Genomic DNA, 24,455 nt, shown 5'->3' with positions numbered 1-24,455 from the left:
ATCCAAAGAGAAGTATCCTTATAAGATAGACACACAGAGAAGACACAAAGGTGATGGTGATGTGAAGATGTGAGTGATGTGGCCAGAAGCCAAGAAATGCAGCCACCAGAAGCTGGGAGAGGCAAAGAATTATTCTCCCCAAAAGCCCTCTGAGGGAATGCAGCCTGCTGACACCTTGAATTTGGACTTCTGGCCTCCAGAACAGAGGAGGAAAAAAAAAATCACTATTGTTTTAAGCCGCCCAGTTTATGGTAATCTGTCGCAGCAGTCATAGGAAACTAATACACCCTCCAAACCGCATTTTTTTACCCCTTACTTCTGTAGCTAACTCACCAGCTTTCCTAAGCAAAAGAAATCCATAATTATCCTTCAAAAGCAGCCTAACCTCAACCCTCCCCAATCCCCCACAAAAAAAGAGCAATAAAAGAAATTATAAAAAGCATACACAGACAATTCACGATAAGAACACAAAGGATTAATAAATAGCTTTTTAAAAAATATACCTTAGTAGTAGTCAAAGAAATACAGATTAAAACATAATGATATCCCAAAAAAGGAAAACAATGAGAATTAGTGAGGATGTGGAGAAAGTAGAGCCCTCGTGTGTTGACAGTCTGAATGTAAAATGGTGCAGTCACTGTGGAAAACAGTTTGGCAGTTCTTCAAAAGATTAAACACAGAGTTACCATACGACCCAACAATTCCACTCCTGGGTGTATACTCAAACAGGTGTTCCTACAGAACCTTGAACACAAATGCTCATAGCAGCACTATTCATAATAGCCAAAAAGTGGAAACAACCCAAATGTCCATCAAGTGAATGAATAAACATTCACACATACAATAACAACCATATAATGGAAGGAATGAGGTACTAATTTATGCTACAACATGGATAAACCTTGGAAACATTATGCTAAGTGAAAGAAGCCAGTCACAGAAGGCCATATATTGTATGATTCCATTTATATTAAATATCCAGAATAGGCAAATTCAAAGAAACGGAGAGCAGATTAGAGGTTGCCGGGGGTTTGGGGGAGGGAGGAATAGGGAGTGACTGTTCAATGAGTACAGGTTTCCTTTTGGGGTGATGAACATGTTATATATATCATAATGGTGATGACTGCACAATATTGTGAAATGTACTAAATGCCACTGAACTATGTTAAATGGTTAAAATGGTAAATTTTGTTATGTGTAATCTACCAACCCCCCCAAAAAAAAAATATATATATATATACATAAATGATGGCAAGCTAGAAGTGAGCATAAATTGGTATAGCACTTCCAAGAAGAAATTCATCATTACACATGAAATGTGCTTAAAGGTTCATCTAATTTGACTTAATAACTGTCTTACTGTTATATATACTAAAGCAACAGACACTCACAGATTTGGATAAAGTATACACGTTGTAAAATTATTTATCATAAAAAAGTATAAACAAACCACCCAAGTGCCAAGTAATCATTAAAATTTTACAATTCACTCATACTTTGGAATCAAATAACAATTAAAATCATGTTTATGAAGAATACTTAATGGCATGAGAAAACTATTCAAGACATATTTAAAAACATGGGAAAATGATCAACATATAACAGTAAATTTAAAAAGCAGGATACAACATTTTTTTCTCTTATGATCTCAATTTTATAACTCTATATTAGTGTACATATATTGTTTTTCACTGCAAGTGTTTCTGAGGTATTTCCTGAGAATCAAAATATTCCTAAGAGATAAAGTTTCTGCAAATCAATGAGAAAAATATAAACAACACAACAGAAATATGAACAAAAGGACTGAACAGGTAATTCATTGAAGGAGTGAAACATGAAATACACAAGTGTACATGAAATATATGAAAAGATACTCAGCCTCACAAATAGTTAAATTTAGATTAAAACACACATTTTCTTCCCAGCAGATTGAAAACATTTTAGAAAAGCAGTTAATATTTCGTTGCAGATATAGAGAAAAAATTGGTAGAATCTTATTGTTGGTGAGAGGCTAACCTTTTGAAGAGGGCGATTAGGCAATATCTATTAAAACTTAAAATATACATTATTCCTTGGACTCACAGAGTCTAGTTTTATCAATTAATCCCATACAATGACTCCCACAAGTGTAAAAATACTTGTACAAGGGTATTTGATAAAATAAAAATTTGAATATATTCACCAGAAAGATCTTTGTACTGATGTGGGATATTTTTTAAGATTTTATTTATAAATATATAGAATGTTATAATTTGAAATAAATCCCCTTTTTACTTCAGCTTGTTTGAATGAGTTTCTATTACTTGTAATTAATTAACTCTTAACTAGGCACAATAAAATTTCAGGAGAATACTTGCTGATATTGAGAAATACTCATGACAGGACATTAAGTGAAAAAAAAAATCAAAACATAAAATGTTTGCATTTCGCCTTATCACAGTATGTAAAAGTATACACACATACACCCACATATAGTAAAAACTGGAAAGAATATTGGTGATGACTATACACATGTAAACATATGTAAAAATACATCAAGCTATATACTTAGGACTTGTGCTTAAGGCAGACTGCAATACGAACTTTTAAGAATTGGAAGGAACTACAAAAAGACATCAAAATGCTACAAGCTTAATTCTGAATAGTCACTCGTGAGTGACTTATTTCTGTATCTTTCTATAATTTCTAAGTTCCCTATAAGAAATGTACTTTATAATTTAAAGTTTTATTTTTAGAGAGAGAAAATCCACTCCTTACATGGTTGACCTTCAAATATGTTTTTTCCAAACCTCAGAGTCTGTAACTTATGTATAGGCCAAAGGTGTTTTTGTACATATTAAATGAGCATTGAACTAATCAATGAATACATGAGAGACCATGTTTTTGTTCAGGGTCACAGCCAGAGCTAAGCCCTCTACAGCAAATTTTGCAAGACATAAACTACAAAGCTAGAGAACAGAATACTCTTTCCCTCTCCTGAACCCCAGCAACACCTCATTATCTGCTCCTCACTTAAGGAACTGATCCTCTTCCACAGCTATTGGTTTATGTATGCCTGACTTGTCAGAAGACTATGAGCTCCACAAGAACAGCAACTCTATCTCACACATGTATGCAAACAACTGTCCCATCACTAAGTTGGTCTTTCAATAACAGAAAGGTATATGGTAGAGGACTTTAGAGACAGGGAAAAAAGGTTCCTAATTCTTGCTATGGGAACTCAAGCATGTTATTTAAATTCCCTGCACTTTAGTTTCCTAATCCGTAAAGCGAGGATAATGTCATTTGGTACCTAGAATTGAAATGTATTCACTAAACAATAAATAGCTATTAATTTAGTTATGAGGGATTGAACAGTTTACTCTAGCCTCATTTCCTTGTCTGTGTTCCCCATTAACTACAGTGTACTTGTGAGTGGGATGGTCAGCAGAGGCTAGTACAAAAGTGGGTAGAACAAAGCTAACTGGTCCTTACGAAGACTGACTCAATGACCCTGGCCTTATTAAATTCATCACACTCATAACCAACTGAGCTAAGCAGCCAACAGAGCTGGACCAGGAGACCAACAATCCTCCACAAAACACTAAACATTCTTCTAGAAGATAAAACTACAGATGCTTAAATACCAACTTTCCACACAATAAAAGTGCAGTGGAAAGAATGTGTTTCACAGAGATGTGAGAAAATGGGGGTAAAAGAAGAATGCTAGCTTAATTACTTAGCAAAGAAAGGGATTAAATACCATTTGAACATACAGAACCTCAGAGCTAAGCAAAACTGGATGGATGTCAGTTTAGCAGGTGATACGTCTAGGTATTCGTTTTATTTTTCCCAATAAGAGATTGTGATCCTAAGTCCATGGGACTGGTTAAATAAACTAAAACTAGATTCATTTAAAAAAAAAAAAAAAGGTTCATCTGAACTATTATAAAATTTAGCTTTATACATTAAAAATTACAAAATAATCACAGTGCAATACAAAATGCCTCTCACATCACCATCTTACCTCTAAATCTGACGTTGGCCCTCAGCTTTTTGAGTATGGGTAAACAATCATTGCTACTCTCCTCCTCTACAGACCCCACCTTCTTTATTACTCAGCACTTAGAAAAGTTGTGGAAGTCTGGCTTCTTTAAGTTCTAAAAAGTTAAGTACTATGCCTTATATCAGAAATACATATATATATGATTACATACAATTCTTTGAAAATCTGAATAAGCAGCCTTTACCTTTTCATAATTAATACAAATCTTTATCAAATACCTACTATGTAAAGCATTTCTTCTAGCAAAGCTCAGAAATTTGTCTACCTGACTCTGGGACAAGAGAAGTTATAACATAGTTCTGTAATTTTTTAATTTGTATAATGACCTACGGTTTTTATAATCAGGAAAAAAAATTTTAATGTAATGGTCATTGTCAAATAAAGACTCCAGGGAAGGGACTTCCCTAGTGGTCCAGTGGTTAAGAATCCATCTTGCAATGCAGGGGACGTCTGTTTGATCCCTGGTCAGGGAACTAAGATCCCACATGCCATGGGGCAACTAAGCCCGTGCTCCACAACTAATGAGCTCGCACACCACAACTAATGAACCTGTGTGCCACAACTAGAGAGAAGCCCACACACTGCAACAAAGGGCCCACGCGCTGCAACAAAAGATCCCGCGTGCCACAACTAAGACCTGATGCAGCCAAAAAATAAATAAATAAAACTTTTTTAAATTAAAAAGAAAAAGACTATGGGGAAAACTAGAAAAGAGACATTTAACTTACTCAAAATAAAACCTCTGGTTTTCTTCAACAATATAACAATAATTAATACCTATCTTCATGACATTGTTAGAAAGCCATTATTCTAAAACTACAAAAATAAAGAAAAAAAGGACACCAGAGATGACACAACTGAGAAAGGAACCAATTCTTTTGACATTCCTGGAGAGTAATTCTAATGTATTACTGTTTTTAATGAATGTAATTTGTTGTAAATTGGGTTTATCCACTTATAAATCCTAGCTTATGATTATTATTTCTAAATCATTTCCTTCTCTGTCTTCCTGACTTTAAAAATCCTGAAAGTTTCTTTACAATAGCCAGGTCATGGAAGCAACCTAAATGCCCATTGACAGACGAATGGATAAAGAAGATGTAGTACGTATATGCAATGGAATATTACTCAGCCATAAAAAGGAACGAAATTGGGTCACTTGTAGAGACGTGGATGGATCTAGAGACTGTCATACAAAGTGAAGTAAGTCAGAAAGAGAAAAACAAATATCGTATATTAACGCATATATGTGGAACCTAGAAAAATGGTACAGATGAACCGGTTTGCAGGGTAGAAATACAGACACAGATGTAGAGAACAAACGTATGGACACCAAGGGGAGAAAGTGGCAGGGGAGGTGGTGGTGGTGGGATGGATTGGGAGATTGGGATTGACATGTATACACTAATACGTATAAAATAGATAAGTAATAAGAACCTGCTGTATAAAAAAATAAATTAAATTAAATACAAAAAATCCTGAAAGTTTCTTAGTTGCTTCCCATTACCTTTCATTATAAAGAATATGGTAAATCAGAAGTCATAGCCAGCACCCAACAATAACCACAAAAAGATGCAACCTGCAGGTTACACTGAGGGATTTCTGAGGTTAGTAGGTGCAAACCTCTTTTTTTTCTTTTCAAAGAAAACAGACCTCAGACAAACAGCATAAAACATCCTGAAACAGCCACACAAAAAACAGAACTTCTTAGAAACAAAGCCCCAGTAACTATTTGGTCTAAGAAAAACATTTCCAGAACTGATAAGAATGGGGAGACAGGAAAATATATATATAAAAAATAACAACCAGCCTTAACTACAATTCAAAAAACGAGTGACCTGATTCCTCCCCTGACAGAGTTCCTCTACTGCATTGTGGGTTGGGGACTGATCAAAGAGGCCATGCCACAGCTCTGCCACTCGATGATTAAGCCATTGCTTCAATATACCCAAATCTATCATTTTAAAAGAATAATCTCGGGAATTCCCTGGCAGTCCAGTGGTTAGGACTCTGGGCTTTCATTGTCGAGGGCTCAGGTTCAATCCCTGGTCGGGGAACTAAGATCCCAAAAGCCATATGATGCAGCCAAAAAAAAAAAAAAAAAAAGAATAATCTCATCACTGGTGAGATAGCAGACAGAAGACCTGGATTCTAACAGTTCTTTCTAACTTTCTGGGTAACAGTGGACAAAAAATTATATTTTCAAATGGGACTGAAAATATTAAAAACTGTTTTAAAACTATTACATCTTATTTTTTTTTAATTTTATTTATTTATTTATTTAATTTTGGCTGTGTTGGGTCTTCGCTTCTGTGTGTGGGCTTTCTCTAGTTGTGGCGAGCAGGGGCCAGTCTTCATCGCGGTGCACGGACCTCTCACTGTCGCGGCCTCTCTTGTTGCGGAGCACAAGCTCCAGACGCGCAGGCTCAATAGTTGTGGCTCAAGGGCTTAGTTGCTCCGCGGCATGTGGGATCTTCCCAGACCAGGGCTCGAACCCGTGTCTGCTGCACTGGCAGGCAGATTCTCAACCACTGTGCCACCAGGGAAGCCCAAAAACTATTAAATCATTTACAAATATTAATCATTACCATCTGTCAAAAGTGGTGGCTGGACTATCTCAGACCTAGCTCTGACAGTTTTTGATTCTGTGACCAATATAAATGAATGCACACTTATATTATGTTTTGCCACCTAGAAGTAGTTTAGAAAACAAGAAATCCCACACTCACAGAGGGATGAAGCTTAATAAGAGGAAGCTCCACACATCTTCTCCCTGCTCACAGCCTCTCAGCACTCCATGAAAACATTTTAGATTAACGCAGCTAGTTCAGCCCATTCAGTAGACCACAGATGGCCTAGCAAAATTTTGACCTGAATTGCCCATCATACTAATGAACAAAAGAAACAAACAAGAATTACTAACCTGGCTCTCTTTAACAAGAAACTATGATAGATCCCGTGGATGACCATCAAGCAAATATCCTAAGTATAACATTTGAGAAACTTGATGGTCTAAACCATAGCTGTTCCCATCTAACTTCCTGGAGCCATACCCGACCCCTTGGAAGCACACTTGGAAGAAAACAGCTTGAAAGCTAGCACATGCCCTCGTTTTCCACCACGACAGGACTCTGACACTCACAAACCCAGTCCAGGGTCCTGTATACTCTAAACTAAAATCAGTCATTACAAAACATCTGGAACATAGACATTTGACCAGTAACTGCCTCACTTAATAACTTTTGAGAACTAAACCTAAAAATCTGGCAACGATAGTCTCTGTGTAATCACTGAATTCCACAAGAAGTCACCAGCTTCTAAAGGGCAAGGCTTTCTCTCTTTTACTAGGTCCTATGCCGTATCAGCAGTAACCTAAAACATATCAACATAGGTTCCCTCATGTGTACCTAGGTTCCTAAGAGACCTCTAAGACCACCTGACAGTAATTCAAACCCAGAATTTGGCAACAGGAATTGAGATGCCAACAGGAATTGAGAAGCCAAGCCAAGTACAAGTACACCTTCCTCCAGAGTTAGCAAAAAACAACAAGCTTATAAAAGGATATAGGACTGGAAATGGGTATTGCCGAAGGAGGCCCTAGGCAAAGAAAACTATTTATAATCTAGTACAGAAGGAAGGAAGGGCGGAACAGAGTCTAAGAACTTGGTTTAAGCACGAAACACTGTGACTCGGGATTTCCTCCTAAGAAGAGAGGAGCAGAGCCCCATTGTTATTAAAGTAAAATCCACTTACCTTCAATGTGATCCTCCCTACCTGAGAGAGTGTGAAGTAGGGTGCTCTTATGTTAAAAATATAGCCTCTCCAACTAAATTTAGCATATAATTTTAAATCACCTTGGGGCTGCTCTGTAATTGTTTTCTGTGTGCTAATAGTGTCTCCTCTTGACTTCTTATTTGCTCTACCTTATAAAAGGAAACACATGACCTAACTTAGGAAATCTCCCCCTTCTACCCTGAACTCTGGAAGTATCCACAGATGCCTGAGGTAAGCTACCAGGATTTGAGTTTTGCTTCAGCTAGGAGTCTGAGCTTCAGAGCAGGGATGCCTTTATAAAATGATCATGAGAGAATCTGTGCTGAATTGACCAGACTGGTAGAGGAAAATAAAAATTAAGGTTATTTCAAATTGACTCCCTGTTTGAAACTGGCTCATCAAACTTTTTATACCCACTTCATCTCTGAGAAGAGATAACTTTTTTTTTCTTTTAAATAAGATATCCTTCTTAGTCACCAAGAATATGCAAATCAAAATCACACTGAGATAACCACTTTACACCCACTAGGATGCCCATGATCAAAAAGATAATAAGTGTTGGTGAGGATATAGAGTGTGGAACCCTCAAACACTGCTAGTGGAAATGTAAACCAGTGCAGCTGTTTTGGAAAAGAGTCTGCAATTTCTCAAAAGGTTAAACATACAATTGCCACATGACTCAGCTATTCCACTCCTAGGTATATACCTAAGAGATATGAAAACATATGTCCACACAAAAATATGTACACAAATGTTTACAGTAGCATTATTTATAATAACCAAAAAGTATATAAATAACCCAATGTCCATCAACTTACGATAAGTAAAATGTGGTATATTTATACAATATCATTCAGCCATAAAAAGAAATGATATACTGATACATGCTACAACATAGATGAACCTTGAAAACATGCTAGGTGAAAGAAGCCAATCACAAAAGACCATATATTGTGATTCCATTTATATGTAATGTCCAGAATAGACAAATCCATAAAGATCAAAGGTAGATTAGTGGTTCCCAATCAACCTACTGCCCTCAAACTCTCTTCTTTCTCCAACTCATCAGCACCTGTTTTTACGAAATTATAAGTACAATAACAAAAATAACTTTCATTTTAATAAAAGGTCTAGAAGGATCTATATTAAAATGTTAACTACTATGAAGAGATTAAGTTTTTCTTATTATCATGGATGTGAAGAATAATGATGTGAACTAGTACTGATTTGGTGATAAGAAAATAAAAGTTTTTTCACCCAAGGAGGAAAAAAAAAAGTAGATTAGTGGTGGCTTAAAGCTGGGATGTTAGGGAGTTGGAAGGATATGGGAAGTAACTGCTAAACGGTATAGGTTTTGGGGGGAGAGTGATGAAAATATTCTAAAATTGACTTTAGTCATGATTTCGCAACTCTGTGAATATACTAAAAAACACTGAATTGTGTACTTTAAATAGAATTAAATCTCAATAAAGATTTTTTATATATTAGAGAGAGAAAGATAAGACACATATATAAGTGATAAAGCAACTGGAGCAAAATGTTAACAGTGAATCTGGAAAAAGGATGTACTGAAGTTCTTTGTACCATTCATGTCAATGTTTGGCGTGAAATTACATTAAAAGAAAAAGCTAGGCTTCCCTGGTGGCGCAGTGGTTGGGAATCCGCCTGTCAACGCAGGGGACACAGGTTCAAACACTGGTCTGGGAAGATCCCACATGCCACGGAGCAAATAGGCCCGTGAGCCACAACTACTGAGCCAGTGCACCACAACTACTGAAGCCCACGCACCTAGAGCCCGTGCTCCTCAACAAGAGAAGCCACCGCAATGAGAAGCCCGCGCACCGCAACGAAGAGTAACCCCCACTCACTGCAACAAGAGAAGAGCCCGCGCACAGCAACAAAGACCCAAAGCAGCCAAAAATAAATAAAACTATTTTTTTTAAATATATTAAAAAAGAAAAAGCTAAAAAAATTAAGATCTCGGGCTTCCCTGGTGCCGCAGTGGTTGAGAGTCCACCTGCCGATGCAGGGGACACGGGTTCGTGCCCCGGTCCGGGAAGATCCCAAATGGCGCAGAGCAGCTGGGCCCATGAGCCATGGCCACTGAGCCTGCACGTCCGGAGTCTGTGCTCCGCAACGGGAGAGGCCACAACAGTGAGAGGCCCGCATACCGCAAAAAAAAAAAAATTAAGATCTCTCTCTTGATAATCATGCACAGTATTCTTGCTTAACATGAAACGGAAACCTGCACTAGACAAAACTGCCATGTCTGCTCCCACCCCTGCCAGACAAGTATTTTACTTGTCTCCCCCACACTCATCAAACTACTGCAAAGCATGCAAAGCAGCACTCCAGTAGCAGAAAAGAAGGATAAAACGTGGCAAGGGAGACAAATATTCTCCAACTTTCTCAGAGCCTCAGTTTCCTCATCTGTAAAGTCAGAAGGTTATATAGTCTCTAAGAGAGCTTCCATGTTTGACATTCCATGATTCTGTTGTTCTAATTTCATTGCCCAATATAGTTAAGGAGAAGTATGATCTGACCAGTCCTCTGGCTTTCCTGGACAGGGAGCATTTTTTCTCTCTTCTAATGGTGACATTAAGAGATGATTTCAGGGTATTTCAATGTTCTAAGCAGGTTCATACAGGACACTGGCCAGTTTCCCAACTATCTATGTTCCTAAGCCCTCTCTTCAATTCTTGGTAAGACCCACCACTCAGAGCCTGGGAAACTGCAGTAGTGGATGCATAAACCTAGGATACTTATATCTCAATGCTGGGTGCAGGTCAGTGCAGAGGAACGTAAAGATTCCATAGTAAGAAATAGGTTACTAGCATTCTGGAAACTTAACTCTCAGGCAGAGATAGGGAACGTAAACTCAGGAGTCCCATGTCATGGTAAACCTTCTCCTGCAGTTACCTGGTGGTGACCATAAGAAGAAAAATGGAAAATGAATATGCCCAAAACACCCATCCATCAAAGAGGCAGAAAGAGGGACTGGACTCTACTACCATCTGCCCCACTTAGAATGGGCCAACAATAATGAAAAACCAAAATCAAAAATGTTTCTTCCAGATTTGCTTATCTCCTTGACAAACTCAAAAAGCTAGCAAGCAGATACCATTTCTCAAAGTTGGCTAGACTACTGCTTCACCAATAGATTACCTTTCTCTCCTTCAACCCAAAGTACTCCCTCAACTAACCAGAAGAGAAAACAAAATTAATTTTCATATCTTCCTCTGTTCCTTGCACAACAAATAACTACATGACTTGCCTAAATGCTTAAGTCTAGAGGAAAGGGGAGAGGTGACATGGAGAGACTCCTATAAATTCAATGATCAGAGTCTATATTCAACACAGCAAGCTCTATGTTTATTGCTGCAAACAGAAAAAAATGAATCTTAAACTTTCTCCATAAAGCCAGAAGGAACACTGAGCATCTCTGATCTGCTTGTTCTGGATTCACTCCTAGAGTATAGAAGCTATCTGATGTATATAACTTAATTTGCTTGGAGAGAACATAGACTCCTTGGTACCTCCCTAGAGAACCTGGGTGCAATTCACAATTTCCTGTAGTTTCATTTACTATGACATCATCAGTTTAGGAGCTATAAGGCAGAGAGAAAATGCACCCTGGAGAGTCTCAAGACTGACCGGCAAAGAGCTATTTGTATTCTGTTTTGTTTTCCTCAAAGATTCCCTCTGGGTAGTCCAGATTCCCCTATCAACCCACCAGAAATGAAATGAAGGAAAAGAAGAAATCCTTCAATCAGTGCTTATTCTAACAAAGGCCACCTATTGAATAAATAGTCTTGGCATTCCACTACTGCAACCACACTTAAAAAGATAGAAAAATACCCTTCCTTACACATTTTATACAGCTCATCCCCCCCCTTCTTTATTCTCTCAATAAGCTTTCACAGGTATACAATTTGAGCTTGCTGAAAAGCCACATAATTAACAGATATTCACTAAAAGAGAATTAACCTTTTGAGAATCTACTTGATGAGACACTTTTTATTTACATTCTCTTTTTCATAGATGAGGACCCCAGCAGAGTTATCTAACTTGGCCCCCAGTCACAGAATTAGTCAACAGCAGAGCAAGAATGTTTAACCCCAAAACCCATGCTCTCACTGACAAATCACTTCCCGGCTCCACTCCTAAGCTTTATCATTTGCAAAACATTCTCTTTATTTTTGAAAATCGAATGTCTATAAAATTTAATAGACACTTAAAAGCACAACATAAAAATCACACTGGTTTATTCCACCAGTTTAAAGTTTCTTTTACTGGGGAGAACTGTGTCATTTTTAGTCTTTCTCAACATGTTAGTGTTTTCTAAAGACCCAGCCAAGCAATGAGATGCAGTTTAGTGTCACGAGAGGAGCACTGGATCAAAGTCAAGCAATTAACTAGCAGGACATAGGCCCTACTGTCCTTCCTGGGCCTCATTTTCCTCTCTGAGGTCCCTTCTAGTTCCAGTACCATGAACTGAATTCCAACAACTATTGACACATCGCAAAGTCACAAATTTAACAAATAGGAAACACAGATGAAAAATTAACATCAGTATTATAAAAATTTGAAGACCTAAAAAAGTGAAAAACTACTCCAACAAGAGGCCTAGTATTAACTGTATTACTGATTCATGATTTTTTCTCCACCTGCTCTGCTATTGATTTGAGGAAATAGTGTATTTGCTCTGACCTTGCTAAAGGTCATCAATTTATCACTTTTTTAGAAGTCCATTTTGACAAATAGGACAATCTAAAAGAAATGGATAAATTTCTAGAAACGTACAACCTACCAGACGGAATCATGAGAAAATAGAAAATCTGAACAAACCAATAATAAGTAAAGAAATTGAATCAGTAATCAAAAACCTCCCAACAAAGAAAAACCAAGGACCAGATGGTATCCCTAGTGAATTCTACCAAACATTTAAAGAAGAATTAACATCAATCTTTGTCAAACTCTTCCAAAAAACTGAAGAGGTCAGAACACTTCCAAACTCATTTTACGAGGCCACTCTGATACCAAAGCCAGGTAAGGACACTACAAGGAAAAAAAACTATAGGCCAGTATCCCTGATGAATATAGGTGTAAAAATTCTCAGTAAAATATTAACAAACCAAATTCGATAACACATTAAAAGGATCATACACCATGACCAAGTGGGATTTATCCCTGGGATTTAAGAAAGGTTCAACATATGCAAATCAATAAATGTGATACAACACACTTAAAAAAAAAAAGTCCATTTCGAAGTATGCATCTTTTTTTTTTTTTTCATAAGAAACACTGAAATTTTTCTGATGGGGGGAAAAAACCACACAAAACCTGTCCTGTCACCTCCGAAGCAAAGTAAAATTAGTCAACAGGATAATCACCTTCAGGAGAGAAACTTTACAGTAAACACATCATGACAGAACAGTAAAAAGGAGTATCTCTCATCAAATCAGGATGACACAACAAACCGCCACCCACATGAAACGTGCAAACTGGACACTCCAGACAAAAACTTTTCCAAACCTTGAGATTCAAAGGCTCCAATGACGGTGCAGTGGAGTTCGCGGGGATTTTACAACTCTGACACCGGTGCAGTGGAATTCATGGGATTTTACAATTCTGACACTCTTGGGCAATTAGTGCCAAATCTGATCTGGGCCCTATCTTCACTTCTCCACCACTTCCCTTTGAAAGATGACTTGAGAAGCATCACTACGCAACCCAGGCTCTCCAACTAGGCTGCTGCCCTTTTATTCACAAATGACGCTGGCCTCATAAAAGACAAATTATTTTCAATAAAATATGGCACGGCCCCGGAGTACAAGCCCTTTCTAGATGTAAGGCAGTTCTCACCCTCCTTGGTGTGGCCCAAGTTCACTTTATTACTTCACGTCCCATCAACCCAGGGGGCCCAGCCCAGCGCTGGGTTAGAACGGTTTTGAGGAACTGCAATCACAGGCTTCTTGGGAAGAGGCCAGATAAACTCACCAAGTTTTTGGTTTTTTTTTTTTTTTTTTTTAAGTCTGGGTGGAACTTACTTTCACCAGGACGTGGGATATCTTCTTCCCTCCCTAATGCGTGTTCGAGGACAAGCTTCCCTTTATTTTATACTAAGTCACTCAACCTTCACCAGACTGTGAAGACAACCCTTCTCTCCTCCTCATCCGGGAGGACCTGGCCACAGCTCAGCGGGGAGCAGGGGCCGTTCGGAACCCTCAAGGCTCAGAGCCCCTCGTCCGTTTCCCCTCCTCCAGAGTGACGCCCCCTACCCCGCGCCCGCCCTGGGTCCTTCCGACCGACCCTCGCCCTGCTCCCGGGACAAAGCGGAGGTGGGGTGGTTTCCTCAGGGGTCCCCGGCGGCCGCGGGGAAGAAGCCCCGGGCTCAGCGAGCACTCACCCGACAGCTCGTCCGGCTCCAGCCCGGTCTCAGTGTCCAGCCCGCAGATGACAAAGTAGTCGGCGAAGCGACTGGGCGCCGAGCCCCCTCCACCGCCGCCGCCGCCGCTCATGGCGCCGGGGCCGAGCCGGGCCGGGCCGTGCGGAGCGCGGAGCCCCCGCACCGGGCGCCCGCCCGCCCTCAGGCCGCCCCTCCCGCCGGCGCCGACGCTACCGCGGCTCCGGCCGCCGCCCCCGGCCTTGGCCCGGTCCCCGCGGCCGCCGCGGCTGCCGTGACGGGGCAGGGGGGCACCGGGCCGCCCCGCGCCGCATCCTGGACGCCTTCCCCTCCGCGCCGCCGCCGCCGCCGCCAGCCGAGAGCGCCGCGGACGGAGGTAGCCTGGAAAAGGGCGTAAAGCGCTGAGGAGAACCCCCACCGCGGCCCCCTCCCACCGCGCCTGCGCAGGCGCCTTCGGGGAGGGGGCGGGCGCCTCGCGGAAAAGATGACGTGATGCTCTTCGGGCAGGCTGGCCGCAGCTTCCCAGGCAGTCTCCGCAGCGCGGCGGGCAACTACTGGGCCGCCCGCAACCTCCACCCCCTCGGGGCTGCGACTCCTTTAGGGAAGGCAGAGGAGGTGCGGGATGGATGGACGCATCCCGCAGAGCCGGGACCCTGGCCCACGCTCCGCCTCCCACTAGAGGTCCGGCGATCTCCTGTTTAGACCGGCCCTGTCACAGCAATAGGGTCGCAGGATTGAGCTCGGAAGCTCACCTCATCCTAACTCCAGGAAGCCCACCGGCCTAGATCCCAGATAGCGCCTTCTCCCTGACCCCGCTCCCTAACGTCCACGCCCAGCCCTTTCCCGAGTAGAGCTGAGGATTCCCCCTCTTTTGGCCGAGGTGGATCTGCCCGCCCTATATTTACCCTTGGCTTACAAATGGGGAAACTAAGGCTCAGAAAGAAGCAAGGGCTTTCCCCAAGGTTACATAGAGTCTAAGAGACAAAGCCTGGACCAGAATCTTGGGCTCGTGGTTAGTCCCCGCTCCCTCCCCCCCAGTCCAGCCAGGCCTTTTCCCATGCACCAGGCTGTCCCTTTTTCTCTCCTAGAGCCTCCAGAGACCCATGCCACTTGGGAGCTCCCCTTCTGCTTCTGAGAATTCTCAGTTCCATCCCTGAGTCGGTCCTCCTGAGAGAAGTGGGAGATGAGGAGGAGAAAAACTTGCCTCCTGTTACTTGTGTTGGGACCCCGCGATTTGGTTTCCTACAGAAGCTAAGCAGGAAACTGGAGATCAGAAAACAAGAAGGTAATATGTATAGTGGTTACTAAAATGGGCTCTAGAAACAATGCTTAGATTTGAATCTGGACTTTATCATTTACTGTGTGACCTTGGGCAATCTCCAGGAGCCAGCAGTCATGTTTTCTGTGAAGATTACATGAGATAAATACGCATACAGTTTAAGTAGTCAGAATAGTGCCTGGAAGTAGAAGGCACTCAATAAATATTAGAGATTATATTATTATTCCAGCAAGAGGTGTGCCTAGGGTTTGCTCTAGCAGGCTGCTGCTAAAGGCCCTAGAAGGCAGCTGGCTTCCCCAAGGGCTGACCCTGGGCTATCTCCTGCGTTTTCTCCTGGGTACCTCTCTTAAGTATTGGTTGGGGGGGAGGTGGCTTGGAGGTCACAGCCAATGTCACTTGGAACCATAGTACCTGCTCCTCTTTGTATGTAACCTGCCTGAACTAGTAAGAGAAAAGTGTAGAAAAGGTAGCTTCACAAAGTGCATTTAGGGTGATGCCTCACCCTATCTTGCATGCTGGGGTTGCAGAGACAGTAGAGGAGGTTTAGAGAGCTAAATGGTTACAAAGCACAGAAGAGGGGCATCTTTCCAGGTTGGGGGATGGTCAGGGAAGGCTTCCAGAAGGAGATATAATCCGACCTGAGTTCCAAAGGATCAAAAAGAATTTCTCAAGTAAAAGGGGGAGGAAAGGATGTTTCAGGCAGCGTGTGCAACAACAGGGAGTGACAGATTAAAATGGTTACATACAGGCAACAACAAGTAATTCACTTCTCTGGGAGACAGAGAATTAAAAGGAGATAAAACCAGGGAGAGAGGAGGGGGACAGAGCAGGAAAGGCTTCCAATGCCAGGCTAAAGAACTTACCCTGTAAATTTACCCTGTGTTAGAGGAATGGTAAACTGCAGGAATTAAAGCTGAGGAGGGACTTCCCTGGTGACACAGTGGTTAAGAATCCGCCTGCCAATGCAGGCTACACGGGTTCAAGCCCTGGTCCAGGAAAATCCCACATGCTGCGGAGCAACTAAGCCCGCGTGCCACAACTACTGAAGCCTGTGCAAGGCACTGCAATGAGAAGCCCACACACCGCAAAGAAGAGTAGCCCCTGCACTCTGCAACTAGAGAAAGCCCACGCACAACAATGAAGACCCAACGCAGCCAAGAATTTAAAAATAAATAAATTTTAAAAAAAAATAGAGACTTAATTTTTTAAAAAATAAACAAAATAAAGCTGAGGAGTGACAAGCTCTGACTCACATCTTAGAATGATCACTCTGGGAGTCATGTGGAAGAAGAGGCTTCAAAAAGTCTTAATTATCCTCAGTTTGAAGCCCAGAAACTTTTTATCCAATGTGTCCAGGGTGATCAGGTGCTAGGAGACCTCTCACACTAACTCAACTCATAAAACAAGTTAGAAACGGAAGACTGTATTAATTTGCCCTGGGAAATGTAACTGCTCAGAGACCCAGAATACTCAACTGTAAAGTGATCTCCTTCCCAGTAGGAAATATGTTTGGCAGAGTGATTGCTTCTGCCAGAGTCAGAGAAAAAAAACAGAGCTGAATGCTTTTAAGTTTCAGTTTAAATCCTCACTCCCACTCCTACTAGCTGTATGAGCTGAGGCACATCAGTTAACTTCTCTGGAATGAGAATAATCAACCTTTCCCCCCACAAGATTGCTTTTAAGATTCATAAATTAATTTTTTTAATGAATGAAGAAAGGAATTTTAAATATCTGGAACATAATATACTCTTAATAAGCGGCAACCTGGGGCACCCACTTCAGAATGAAGGATCTGAGAGACAGCAAGTCGACATCTGAGGGAAGATAAATCCAGGAAAGGGCATGAGGCAAAAGTGTGCCTGGAGTGGTCAAGGAGCAATAAGAAGGTTAGGATGGCTGGGAAGTGTTGGGGGTGGGAGGAGTGGGAGAAGATGGTAGGTGTGGTGATGTTGGCTTGTAGTTCACCAAATAATCATGTTTCCCCTTCCACAGTGTGTGGAGTTGTCCCTAGGAAGCAGCTGCCTGGTCAGGGACAACGTTTCCCACCCCACTTGCATTCACATGTTGGTCATGTGACTGGTTCTCACCAATAGAATATGTGAAGGACTTTATGTGTGTCATTGCTAGATTAGTGTATTTAAGAAGCAAATGAGGGGGGACTTCCTGGTGGCTCAGTGGACTTCCGTGCTCCCAATGCAGGGGGCCAGGTTTGATTCCTGGTCAGGGAACTAGATCCCACGTGCATGCTGCAACTAAAAGTTCACATGCCACAACTAAGGAGGCTGCGAGCTGCAACTAAGGAGTCTGCCGGCCGCAACTAAGACCCAGCACAACCAAATAAATGATTAAAAAAAAAGAAGAAGAAGCAAATGAAGGGACTTCCCTGGTGGTCCAGTGGTTAAGAATCCGCCTTCCAATGCAGGGGACGTGGGTTCGATCCCTGGTCGGGGAACTAAGATCCCACATGCCGCAGGGCAACTAAGCCCACACACTGCAACTACTGAGCCTGCGCTCTGGAGCCCACGAGCTCTGCAGCCAGCGCACCACAACTAGAGAGAAGCCCACGCACCACAACGAAGACCCAGTGCAGCCAAAATTTTAAAAAATAAATAAAAAAAGATATATATATATATCTGTATGTATGTATGTATGTATATATGTGATATATGTGATATATATATATATATATATGTGATATATATACAGTGGAATACTACACAGCCATAAAAAAAGAAAGAACTATTGCCATTTGCAGCAACATGGATGCAACTAGAGATTATCATACTAAGTGAAATAAGTCATAAAGAGAAAGACAAATACCATATGATATCACTTACATGTGGAATCTAAAATATGGAACAAATGAACCTATCTATAAAACAGAAACAGGAAGGGCTTCCCTGGTGGCGCAGTGGTTGAGAGTCTGCTTGGTAATGCAGGGGACACGGGTTCGAGCCCTCATCTGGGAAGATCCCACATGCCGCGGAGCAACTAGGCCTGTGAGCCACAACTACTGAGCCTGCGCATCTGGAGCCTGTGCTCCACAACAAGAGAGGCCGCGATAGTGAGAGGCCCGCGCACCACGATGAAGAGTGGCCCCCACTTGCCACAACTAGAGAAAGCTCTCGCACAGAAACGAAGACCCAACACAGCCAAAAATAAATAAATAAACAAATGTGGGGTTTAAAAAAAAAAAAACAGAAACAGACTCACAGACATAGAGAACAAACTTGTGGCTGCCAAGGGGGAGGGGATTGGGGGAGAGAAGGACCAGGAGTTGGGGATTAGCAGATGTAAACTATTATATATAGGATGGATAAACAACAAGTTCCTACTGTATAGCCCAGGGAACTGTATTCAATATCCTGTGATAAACCATAATGTAAAAGAATATTAAAAAAAGAATGTCCATATGTGTATAACTGAGTCACTTTGCCATACAGCAGAGATTGGCACAGCATTGTAAATCAACTATACTTCAATTTAAAAAAAAAGAAATTAAAAAATAAGCAAATGAGATTAATTAATTAATTAAAATTTTAAGAAACAAATGAGGCTTCTTCCCTCTCTCTTTTTTGCCTTCCACCAGCTAAAAGTAGAGAATTATGAGGTTCTAAGGAATGGCAAAACAGAAGACAGAGGAGCCTGGATCTTTGAATCAACTACATGGAGGAAAGTTTCCAGCTGACCAAGAATACCCGCACTGGGCTCTTTGGTGAACAAGAAACAGACTTCAATTGTGTGAAGCCACTGGTACTGTGGGGTTTATTTGTTATAGCAGCTAGCATTACCATCACCCAAGTAGAATATGTTGGGGTAGGGGAAGCAGATCACGGAGAGCCTTGTAGCCGCACTGTAAAGATTTTGTCTTTGTCTCTGAATAAAAGGAAAAGTCACTGTAGAATTTTGAACAAAGGAGTGTCGTGATCTGCCTTGTTTAAAAGGATATGTAAGGTACCATTTTAAGCACTTCATATATATTAACTCTGCCTTGAACTTGTCCTGAACTCAGATTTGTATATCCAACTGACTTCTTATCATCTCAATCTGGAGGTCTAAGAGGCATCTCAAAGTTAACATATTCCAAATCAAATTTCTAATTTACACCCGTAATATGCTGCCCCTTCCACATGCTTTCCCCATCTCAGTAAGTGAAAGCACTTCATGCTTTCAGTTCATGCCAAAAACCTTACACTCATTCTTCTCTCTCTCTCTCTCTTTCCCTCCCTCTCCACACCTACACCACACACACACACACACACACACACAGTCCACATAATATCCATTAGAAAATTCTATTGGTTCTGAAAATTTTAACAATGAGTAAAGCATAGCACAGTTCTGTCTACTTTTAACCCTTGTTTGGTTCAGAAAGTTATAAAAGGAAGCTGGTAAAAGAACAGGTTACTGAAAGTGTGAAACATCCTGGTTACACGAAATCCAGAAAATCACTAAGCATGTTTTGAAAAATACTTTGTAACTGTATCTTATAAGTTACCCCTACCTTTAGTGAGGGTTGCTGGATAATGATATTAATAATGGAAAAACTGGGAAAAAAGACAAATTCATATTATATAAAATACAATGATATATACAGTGCATGTAATAATCCTTTATTTTTAATGTAAAAGAAAAAGTATATAATTTTTATTAATAAATCAGTTTCTTTCCCTTTGCTTAATATATATTCAACAAATATTTTTAAAATATCATTTTGAAAGATACCAGATTACCTGCCTTATTACTCCCTTGGGTGGTAGTTCTTCCCTGGAGAAATGCAGGAACAGCAGGGCTAACCTTGCAAGTCTGTACCTTACAAAAGCAACACCAGAGTAAAGGGAGGGAGGATATGATCACAATAGATCAGCCCAAGAGCAGAGCAAATGAGCCCCTAGGAAAGGTCCACACAGATCTACTCACAGAGCCAAACCTTGCTTTGAAAGCTGGAATGAGGTCATGGCGTATCTTCAATCAACACTAACTGCAAAATTATATATATTTGTATTGCAGTGTTGTTTGTAAGAGAAACCCCCTTCACCCCCCCCAAAAAAAAAACTGGAAACAATCTAAATATCCAGCTTTAGGGAATGGGTTAAAGAAACTACAGCTTGTAAATATTGAAATATTATGCATCTGCAAAACAAAACAGGAAGACAAGGAAAGAAGAAAAGACAAGGAAAAAAATAAAAGAGACTCATTAGGTACTGATACAGAAAAAAATCCAAGATATATCGCTAATATAAAAAGCAAGTGCAAAACTGTGTGTGTAACAGTTCAAACATGGAAGTAACCCAAGTGTCCATCAATAGGTGAATGAATAAGTAAAACGTAGTATATAGATACAATGGGATATTATTCAGCCTGAAAAAGGAAGGAAATTTTGACATATGCTACAACATGGGTGAGGCTTGAGGACATCATGCGACGTCTTTTTGAGACACAAGCCAGTCACAAAAAGACTAATACTGTGTGATTCTACTTACATATGGTACCTAGAATAGTCAAAGTCATAGAGACAGAAAGAGAAAAGCGGTTGCCAGGAGCTGGGGATGGGAGGAGAGGAATGAGGAGTTATTGTTTAATTGGTATAGAGTGTCTATTTTGCAAAATAAAAAGAGTTCTGGAGATGGATGGTGGTGGTGGCTGCAGAACATTATGAATGTACCTAACGCCTCTGAATGTACACATAAACTTGATGAAAATGGTAACTTTTATGTTATGTGTATTTTACCACAATTTTTCAAATTGAGAAAAAAATCCACAGTAAAAATAAAATAAAATTTCAAGGTAAGTCATCATTCTTTGTTCTGAATTTACTTCTTGGACGCTGGCTTTTAAAAATGAAAAAGTAGATCTGAGCTGAAAATACAAGTAAAATGTAGGAGAAAGCAATATAGGGGTAGGGGATTAAGAGATACAAAGTATTAGGTAGAAAATAAGCTACAAGGATATAGTGTACAACACAAGGAATATAGCCAATATTTTATACTAAGTATAAGTGAACTATAACCTTTAAAAACTGTGAATCATTACATCGTACACCTGTAATTTATATAATGTTGTACATCAACTATACTTCAAAAAAATAAAATTAAAAATAAATAAATTAAATGTAGAAGAAACAAAGTCACTTATTAAAGAACAGCTCTGAGTGGAACTCTGAATGGATCTCTGAAGTCAGACACCCAAGGTTCAAATCTCAACTTTACCATTTACAAAATCTGTAATTTTAGGTAAATTTCTTAACCTCTCTGTGCCTTAATTTTTTCATCTGTAAAATGGAGATAATGATATTACTTGCCTCATATGTTTGTTGTGTGAATTAAAGTGATACATGTAAAAAACAGGTATGTGTAATATGCTGTCATCTGTGTAAAAAAGATAAAATAAAAGAAATATGTACTTTATTCTTTCTTGTATATGCATATACTATTTTTGGAAGAATAAATTATTCTGTTAAACTTTATTGCTTCTAGGGACAGAAACTGAATGACAGGGATTGGGAACAGAAGGGAAGTGTTTCATTTTACATTGTTTTGTACTTTTTGGGTTTTGAACCATAAGAATGTATTATCTACTCAAAAAATAAGTATTATTAAAACTTTTTGAAATGCCATCCCCTTCCTTTAGTCTCCCCTACTCACACAGCAAGATTAATCTGCCAGACACACAGCTCTGGCCATGCTACAGCCTGCCAGTCAGAATCCTCAGTAGGGCACAAACTCTTCCTAGTGTGACTGCTAAGGCTTTATATGATCCAGGCTCAACGCACACATCCTATTATTCTTCCAACATCCCCCTTCACACAGTCTGTCTCCAGTCAAGCCTCACTACTCACTCAACTACTTTCCCAGCAGTCACCCTGTTTGGGACCATAGTACCCATAACCCATCCTCACCTTGGCATTTGGAAAGCCCAAAGTTAATCACTTATTTGTGGCTCCTCCTCTGTTACCCACCCGGGTTCTTGGACTCTTTAATCAATAGAAATTGATAAGAAGCCAGATGAGAAATTCAGGCAAAGCTTTATTGGGACTCATGCTGCAGCACAAGGGAGTGAAAACAAGTAACAAGTGCCCTTGCTCACTCCCTGAGGGGAATGAGTTGACCCCTTAAATGGGGTGAGGGTAGGAGCGGGTCCAGGGGTCAAGCTGGAGGGGTGGCTTGGATGATCTGCCCACCCCCTTGGTGGTGCTGTGTGCAGGGATCATGTGCCGTACCCTGCTTTTGCTCCTGACACCTCAGAAGTGACAGTTGGGCTTTTGGGTTTTTTGTATCCTGTTGTACATAATTTGCCCCAACTGCCCATGTATGCAGTTATTTTTAGTCCCTTGTGCAACCACTGCAGCAAAGGGTCCAAGGCCCCAGGTCCTAGCCTGTCTCACCTCCACACCTCCCATCTCACCCGTTTTCTCTGATTTGTGTCAGTAAACACATACAAAACCTCCCTGCCCCTACCTGAGCCTGATAACGACCTAGAAGTTCAGGCCTTAGATTGGGGCCCTGCTAACCCAATTTAGACCTGTACCTCTGAAAGGGAGAAAGAACTTTTTGGATCCCAAAGTCCCTGGGCCAATGGCCTCTTCCACTAAGAAAACCTCAGGAGCAGGAACTTCCCTACCTCCTCCTTCCAAACTAAGCCTGCTCTGAGGTGAAAGGGAAAAGTGGTTAGGCAGATGGGAGGACCTTGGCCTGACACACCATATAGGCGAGGAGGCTGGGACAGCCCCCCTTACCCTCCCACCTGTACATTCTTGCCTTGGCCTCAGGTAGAGCCTCTGAAGAGAAGATAGGGCCAAGGCTGGACTCCAAGCTAACATTAGATTAATTGCCCTCCTTCACCTGCTGACCTCCCTCGGGGCCCAGCTAATGCAGCACCTCTTCTAAGAGTCCACAGCTGGGGACTCCTAGAGCCCTCTGCATCTCACCACACAGGGTCTTGATACCACCACTCAGTTTCCCTCCCCCAAAGCAGTCTATGTCAGCAACGCCTTGTTTATCCTTTCAGAGACAGTCCATATCTGTACTAACAGGGCTGACCCCACCCAGCGAGACCCTGCCCACTCCCAGCTCACAGCATAGCATTCAAGAAAGGTCAGCTGGTGAACCCAGAGGTTCTCAAAACCCTTCCTCTCCAATGCTCAGTGAAGAGTTCACCATGTGCAAACTGAAATGAATCCCACTGATCATACAGAAAAACATAAGCTTCACAGTATGGGCTTTCTTAAGACAAGAAACACAAATACATCTGGGTAGAGTGACACACCCACAGCCACCTCTGGCAGTCAGCTCTCACTGCACACTGATCCATGTCCTGCTGCCCCACCAGCCCCCAATACCTCATTCATAACCAGTATCAGGTTCCTCATGTCTCTCAACCACACAAGCTCCCTAGATCAGTTGAAAATCAGACATCACCTTCAGCCACCATAACTCACAGCAACAAAGAAGCCCCAAAGAAGAGTCAGCAATCAAGCAGCATCTGCTGCCCCATGGCCTGGGGAAGTATGAAGTGGAGCAACAGGAAGAGCAAATTGCTGATAATGTTCACATGTGATGCAACTTTCCCAAAAGTTGTGCATGAGCATGTGCATGTGTTTATCTATATACATGTCTGTTTATTTGTATGTGAATGAACATTTGTATAGAGTCGATAATGTATATGTAGGCACTCACATATATTAGATGTGTGTCTGTGTACTTGCATGTGTAAACAATTGTGTTGTGGGTAGTGTGTGTATGTTTGTGTGTGTTGTATGTATCTGAGGAGGCTGAGACAGGGCAGAGTTGCTAGACCAGATAAGCAAAGGGGTACCTTTGGCTCTTGACAAACCTAGGAGTGACTCACTGGTGGTCCCTCTGTCCCCTCCTCCCTTCTGTCCTCCTGGGTTGAGAGCATTTTGAGAGTCTGGGTGGATGGCCTTATATGTGTTATATCCGGCCCTCTCCCTT

General features: G+C 41.2%; 1 protein-coding gene and 1 long non-coding RNA gene across 3 annotated transcripts in view; one reads left to right on the top strand and one right to left on the bottom strand.

Moving 5' to 3' along the window:
* DENND5A (DENN domain containing 5A) overlaps positions 1 to 14,616 on the bottom strand; it is a 108,323-nt gene extending 93,707 nt beyond the window's left edge. The window contains exon 1 of one of the 2 annotated variants that reach the window (XM_079928511.1): positions 14,229 to 14,616. In XM_079928511.1, the coding sequence (XP_079784637.1) occupies positions 14,229 to 14,340 (112 nt within the window). In that variant the 5' untranslated portion in view covers positions 14,341 to 14,616. The remainder of the gene's footprint in view (positions 1 to 14,228) is intronic. The other variant, XM_079928510.1, reaches the window with a different exon arrangement.
* Positions 14,617 to 14,713: 97 nt separating this feature from the next.
* LOC307190955 lies at positions 14,714 to 19,523 on the top strand. Its single transcript, XR_013829562.1, has 3 exons — positions 14,714 to 14,906; positions 15,314 to 15,510; positions 19,094 to 19,523. It is a non-coding gene; the product is annotated as an uncharacterized lncRNA (long non-coding RNA).
* The last annotated feature ends 4,932 nt before the right edge of the window (positions 19,524 to 24,455 follow it).

The sequence above is a fragment of the Stenella coeruleoalba genome, assembly GCF_951394435.1.
Source record: "Stenella coeruleoalba genome assembly, chromosome: 8".
NCBI lineage: Eukaryota > Metazoa > Chordata > Mammalia > Artiodactyla > Delphinidae > Stenella > Stenella coeruleoalba.
The sequence above is the reverse complement of the archived record's forward strand: the minus strand, read 5'-3'. Positions and strand labels throughout refer to the sequence as shown.